This window comes from Dendrobium catenatum, unplaced genomic scaffold, assembly GCF_001605985.2.
Source record: "Dendrobium catenatum unplaced genomic scaffold, ASM160598v2 fragScaff_scaffold_665, whole genome shotgun sequence".
In the NCBI taxonomy this organism is placed as follows: domain Eukaryota; kingdom Viridiplantae; phylum Streptophyta; class Magnoliopsida; order Asparagales; family Orchidaceae; genus Dendrobium; species Dendrobium catenatum.
Window position 1 is genome coordinate 3,149,767 of NW_021319127.1, and position 6,000 is coordinate 3,155,766.

Genomic DNA, 6,000 nt, shown 5'->3' on the forward strand with positions numbered 1-6,000 from the left:
CATGTTGGGAGTGTTCCATCAGACGGTTGATATTAATTCCATTGATCATAAACTTTATCAAGTATTTGAGTGCTTGAATGATGTCAAAATTGGGTGATCTTAGGCTTGTTGGATTAGTCTCATCAAGTCGCTCGATTCAACTATAAGCATGTCATATTTGGATATTATTTGATCATCCAATTAATGTTTTAAAGCTTCAAAGAATGCTTTTATCATGTGATTTGAGGTCATTTAGGCTCGAATTTTACTGAATTTGATGTCATTGGGTTCATCTTCTTGAGATGCTCAATTTGTCTATAAGCTTGCAGAAATCAGAGGTGATTTAAACATCTTTTTGGGTATACATTAACAAGTTTTTACACATTTGGACCTCTGCACATCACTAGGGATCATTTCAATAGCTCTTCAATATATTAAGAACAAATGAATAATACTCGAAGTTATTATCATACATAACTCACAACTCATAATCATAGAAATAAAACATATTTATTAATTTAAAAACGGTTGCATATCAAAACATAAAAAATAAATAAATAAACAAAAAAGGAAGAAAGAATCTAAACAAAACAAAAATACATATTATGCATCCGTATGATAATATGTTGGTTGGTGTCAGGTAGATCCTATTCTATGACCATCCACTTCTCGGTGCTCATCAAAATGTTCTCAAGTATGTCATCATAATCTTTTTTTTTTTAATCTATAGCTCTCTCTATAGTTGCTAATTCTTCTACAATCTCATTCTAATATTAAGCTATGAACAGAAAATTTTGGCTTCATTTAGGATGACTTTTTTACTAAAAAGTTTCATTAAAAAGTAATAAGAAAGTCATCTGAAACGAAGCCTTAAACTACTGCTTGAAAGCTTCATTCTGGTGAGGTTCTGAAGTTGGTGATTGGGATTCTTCAACAATTTTGAACACTATTTATGAATATATATATGCATCGATGCAATAGTCAAAGAAAATAAAGATCCTAAAATAATATGGTAAATATGATAAAAAGGAAAAAGGTAAAAAGTAGCTAATCTTCAAAGATATATTATTAAGAGAAGCAAATTAGAACTTGAAGGAAATTTGTAACTTCAAATATGAGCCTATGAATTCAGATTCTTCAAATAAATTATATAGAAATCATTGCACTTGGGACTAATGATGGAAGGCACAAAATAAAGTGCAGAAAAAGGAAGTGCTCTGTAAAGCTGGTGGTTGGCATGGAGAATCTGAGAGATTATTGCTCCTTCCTGGAAAAGATTAATGAACATTCTCTTGCAACCTTGCATTCTGAAACTTATATATGAATTAATCACATCGTTACAAAGCTCGATATTATAATTTAAAGATTGAAATATTACTTCAGATGCTGAAATTAATATTTATGTACAAACACTGTACTTCATTAAGAATGGATCTAGCAATCCAAAAGCTTCAAAGAACCGGTTGAAAACTAGGCTTGTTCTGCTTTCAGATCAAAGGTGCAAACGCTGGAAAGCAATAAGTACAAAAATATATGGAATCGTTTTCCTCACAAGATGTAGAGGGGGACATGATGGCTTCTAGTATTTTGTATTTGACATCAATGGCAGGTTCCTGCAAGGTGTACCAAAGTGTACATGCAAGAGTTTAAACTTAAGACTGCATCAGAAAATAGAAAAGGGCTTTTTTTTTTCTGCATGGAAGATATTAGATATACAGAAATTAGCAGTCTGAGAAGACCAGCCAAATGATGTGGTCCAATCTGATTGTAGAACATATTGTACCATTTCATTTAGCTGATTATTAGACCGACTAATTTTGTTGCAAAAAAATAATCTTCTTCTTCATATGTTTGTCACTGTGATTCTGATGATTGCTGTCATTCTATAAGCAAAAGACTGTATCCTTGCACGTAAACTTCTGAAAATAGCAAACTATTCCTCAATCTGAGAAAAAATAGCAACTTTCATGGAATAGAATTAGAGAAATTATATCAAGATCCGATAACTAGGGCTTCGTTTGGGACCGCTTTCTTCCTACTTCTTAAAGCAACTTTCTAGCATAAAAAATTAAATTTTTGTACTAAAAAGTTGTTTTAAGAAACAGCAAGAAAGCTGTCCCAAACGAACCCTAAGATTGTTTGGATTGATTGTGTACATCCAAATATTCAGAAAATCTGGTTCAAACAGATTGCACAAACATGTAGGATGACTGCCAGATGATTCAATCTGATTATAATAATCTTGTTTTTTTTTTTAACATCAATAGCATTTAAACCACTTATCATAAATTTTAGTTTTTTGTACCATTTGGCTTAAAAACAACTGATTATGTTGTTAGTAAGAATAACATGTCATTTTTACCTATGCAGCAAAGGCTTTCTAATATATAATATTCTGCTGAGAAATAACAGCACATAAAACATACCTTTAGATCTGAAGATTAGCAACCATTCCCTTCAAGCGCCTAGCCTTTTTCTCTTGCTCTATTTCAATCCGCATAGAGGCAACCTCTTTCTCCATAGCAGTTTTTTCCCTGCGTAATTTCCTTGTTTCTACCTCCATTGCCTTGTGCAGTGTATCAACTTTCTTTGACAGAGACTAGATAGCCATTTAAAATTTTCAAAGAAAGAAATCATGGAGTTCTGGATAATGATTCTACATAAATGATTATAGAAAAATGGGTTATACCTCTATAGAATTATCCTTGTCTTTCAAGTACTGGTCCTTCTCATGACAAGCATTTCTTAAGCAAACCACCTCCTTTTGTAGAATGTCATAAAGAACTCCTGAAACGAAGTCCTCTCCCATAGAAGCTGTAGGAATTGATGATCTTCCAATAAAAAGCTCCTTATTTGCATCAGGAGATTTCTCATCAAGTAATAAAATATCTCTCTCCTCTCTCAAGGAGTTTATACTGCATGCACCTCCACAAGTTTTAGTTCTGCAGTTATCATATTCTGTTGATCTACCTCCATCAAATGACTTAGATGTTCCCTTTGCGTGTTTAAGGATTGCACTGGTGGGGCTAGATAATGACATTGATTTTACAACAGGAAATGATTTTCGCATTGAAGTCCCATTTGTTAAAGGACCAGCAGAAGTATCAGTTCCAATCTCTGAGAGGCTCCTCATCAATCCATTGTGAGTATTTCTTGGTTCACAACGAATGCCAGATCTAAGAGAGCATTTTAGTCCATCCTCAAATACTTTCAAACGCAACTGGAATCTCTCCTAAAAGTTCATAAGCATATGAGGGCACAGTACATCACATCACATTATTGGAAATATTGATAATACAGATTAGAAAGTTCATGAATTATAAAAAAATAATAGTCATCATACTTTCAGCTGAGCTTCTGCTTTAGCAGCGCGCTCCGCTATTGCTAGCTTGTCACGAAGTTGTTGCATTTCTCCCTGAAATACAATCATTTAGCATATTCAAACAAAATTTTCCCTAACACCACCTGCAATATGTTTAATTCAACAGAAAATACCATTAAGATGCGCCGTTCTTCGATCCATTGCTTTGCGGGAATAACTTTGTCATTAGCATCTTTCCATTCAGTAGCAATAGCTGCAGCAACTCTATTCTCTGTAACCATCACACGAGATAATGTCCTTTCAAGAGTTTTCTTTTCCCCCTAGGAAGAAAAGTAAAAAAACAAAACTTCATTTAGTGTTGGGAGAGAGATCCATAAATGGCCAACTTTAAATTTCCAAGAAGTTGAAATTTTGATTTTTAGGATGATACCTTCAATTCATTAACTTGGCGTTGATAGTCGCGCACAGCATTTGCTGCTGCAGCCCCTGAGAGAAGAGCTTCCTCCAGTTCATGGATAGTCTGGCCAAGCTTCTCAACCTCTGCAATCTTCTGCCGGTGCATTCTATCAAGTATTTTATATTCTTCCTGAAATGGTCAAGTTCATAGAAATAGCTATATCAACTCTTATGTGATTATATGAATAAGATCAAAATTATTGTTCCTCGTAATCTTTATTCATCCAACTTGGGGACTTCAATATTTGAACTTCAAAATAATCATGAAAATCATAACTGTTACCTGGCATATATCGTTCTGCTTTGTGAGTTCTTGATTTTTATTCAGTAAATCATCAACTAGAGCAGCCTTTACATTTGCAAGCTGCACCTCTCTTCCAGCTTCCAGCAAAGCCACTTCCTTAGATTTTGTTAATCTCTCTAAGGCCTTATTATCATCCTGCACCTTTGTCAACTGAAAGAATAGGATAGATTATTCAGCCATGGATCAAATAAGAACACTTTTCCTGCAAAAAAAATAAGCCAGCAGCCTCAACCAAACCTCTTGTCGTAGAAACTTAATCTCTGCTTCAAGTGGGGAAAGAATAGCCTCTAAAGGAGGCAATTCCTCATCCTTTTGGGCAGCATGAACTCGGCGCAAAGTCGCCTCAGCAGCAAACTGTGCTGAGAGTGCTTCTTTCTTCTCATCAGTAAGTCGCTTGATTTCTAGGTTCTGATAAAAGCATCAGTAATTCAAATACTACCATTAAGCTTGTTACAAAAAAAAAAAAGATTTTGGTGAACACATTGAGATCATACCTTGTCTTCAAGAGCTGCTTCTGAAGCCTGCAACTTGCCTGACATTTTCTCAAGTTCTTCAGTAACCTAAAAGCTCGGAGATTATAGCTTGATCAGCGTTGGATATAAATTGACACTGTTAATCTATCTTAAGTTGATAGCTGACATAAAGAAGAGTTACAGACAGGATTACCTCAGCAAGAGCCTTATCTTTTGCTCGCTCTATCAATCTTAGGCTCTTAATCTCACCATTGGCATCAGCCAGCTCCCGATCTTTGTCTGTGTATTAAGGAAGAGAATCAACTCTTCCATTTAAAATAAATGCAGACATCAATTATATCCTAGAGAAATTACAGATGGATGCTAAGCCTCATTGAACAACATATCTCCACACATACCATAAATTACAGTTTAAACTAATTAAAATTCAACTACCGGGTGCTTGATTCTATGATTATCAAAAGGAAATGACATTTCTGTAAGACTGCAAAGATCAAAGCTAGATGATTTCCAGACCATACCAGACCTAGACTTTAAATTTGCAAACTATAGCGTAGAAAACTAAGAATGGAAAAAGCTAACCGAGCTGTTTACTATCTCGTGGAATCATGAATTCCATATAACTAGATAATCCAAATGAGAGACAAAACAAACAATTCTTTAAACTTTAAATAAATTTAAAACATTAGAAACTTCGGAGAAGCAAGCGACTACCTTTTACTTCATTTTCCAAGCGATTGAGCTCTATCTTTACAGGATCTGAGCCATGCAACAAGCTCATGAACTCCTCCTCATCAAGACTTAAAATTTTCGGGCATCTCTTCTTCGCAGCCAATATCGGCTTAACTTCCGCTGACATAGTCATATTCACCGGAAAAGACGAAGCAAGATCGGATCCGCATAGTTCTTCCAACCCTTGATTCCTTCTATTCTCCTCCATCATCACAATCTTTCAGCCCACGAGCTCTTCAAAATGGGCAAAACCTAAAGCAAAAGGCCAGACACCGAGCAATTCGAAGAAACCTCGCCAAGGCCACACGAGCTTCCAAGTTTAATCACGGGCGACGGGGAGAAACCCTAACCCCGACAGATTTTGACAAGGAAAAAGAGTGAACTTTGTTAATTTCTGTGAAGTAAATGTGAGAAAAATTCCCCCTTTATCCTCCTCGCGCGTCCGCTGTCCCCAACTGTATTTAACTGTCAGCATTGCCGACAAAACTGTGCAGGATTGAATATTTGATAATATTGCATTTCAATTCTAGCTAATGTAAATGAAAATAAATATTATTATTTAAAAGGGCCATTAGCGAAAAATAAATATTTTTTAGCCACAAAGCTTGCAAGCAATCAATATGACCCATAAACAAAAGCTAAATTTTAGTCTTAAGTTGATTTGCCTCAACGTTGCTTGTTGAATTGAGCTTACATTGGTACAACATAAAACATTTTATATATTATAATTATGA

General features: G+C 35.0%; 1 protein-coding gene across 4 annotated transcripts; it reads right to left on the reverse strand.

Annotated features, from left to right (window-relative positions):
* Window positions 1-1,256: 1,256 nt before the first annotated feature.
* On the reverse strand, window positions 1,257-5,730 carry LOC110092149 (microtubule-associated protein 70-2). 4 transcript variants are annotated; one of them, XM_020816558.2, is made up of 11 exons: window positions 5,249-5,728; window positions 4,728-4,813; window positions 4,556-4,621; window positions 4,299-4,469; window positions 4,041-4,211; window positions 3,732-3,887; window positions 3,475-3,621; window positions 3,323-3,394; window positions 2,669-3,211; window positions 2,406-2,578; window positions 1,257-1,592 (listed from the first exon to the last, which is right to left on the reverse strand). In XM_020816558.2, exons 1-10 carry the CDS (start codon window positions 5,475-5,477, stop codon window positions 2,408-2,410), a joined length of 1,812 nt encoding a protein of 603 aa, XP_020672217.1. In that variant the 5' UTR covers window positions 5,478-5,728; the 3' UTR covers window positions 1,257-1,592; window positions 2,406-2,407. The 4 variants fall into 4 exon arrangements, with proteins under 4 accessions (XP_020672217.1, XP_028551504.1, XP_020672220.1 ...); XM_028695671.1 differs by having other exon boundaries at window positions 4,728-4,875; window positions 5,249-5,390; XM_020816561.2 differs by lacking the exon at window positions 1,257-1,592 and adding an exon at window positions 1,600-1,898 and having other exon boundaries at window positions 5,249-5,730.
* Window positions 5,731-6,000: the final 270 nt, after the last annotated feature.

Bases quoted from the DNA above. Each gene is read 5' to 3' on its own strand.
- LOC110092149 (XM_020816558.2), bottom strand. From the start codon at position 5,477: ATGATGGAGGAGAATAGAAGGAATCAAGGGTTGGAAGAACTATGCGGA. The intron at 3,888-4,040 runs GTAACAGTTATG...TGACCATTTCAG, and splicing joins AGCAGAACGATATATGCCAG to GAAGAATATAAAATACTTGA. The intron at 2,579-2,668 runs GTATAACCCATT...ATGGCTATCTAG, and splicing joins ACAAGGATAATTCTATAGAG to TCTCTGTCAAAGAAAGTTGA.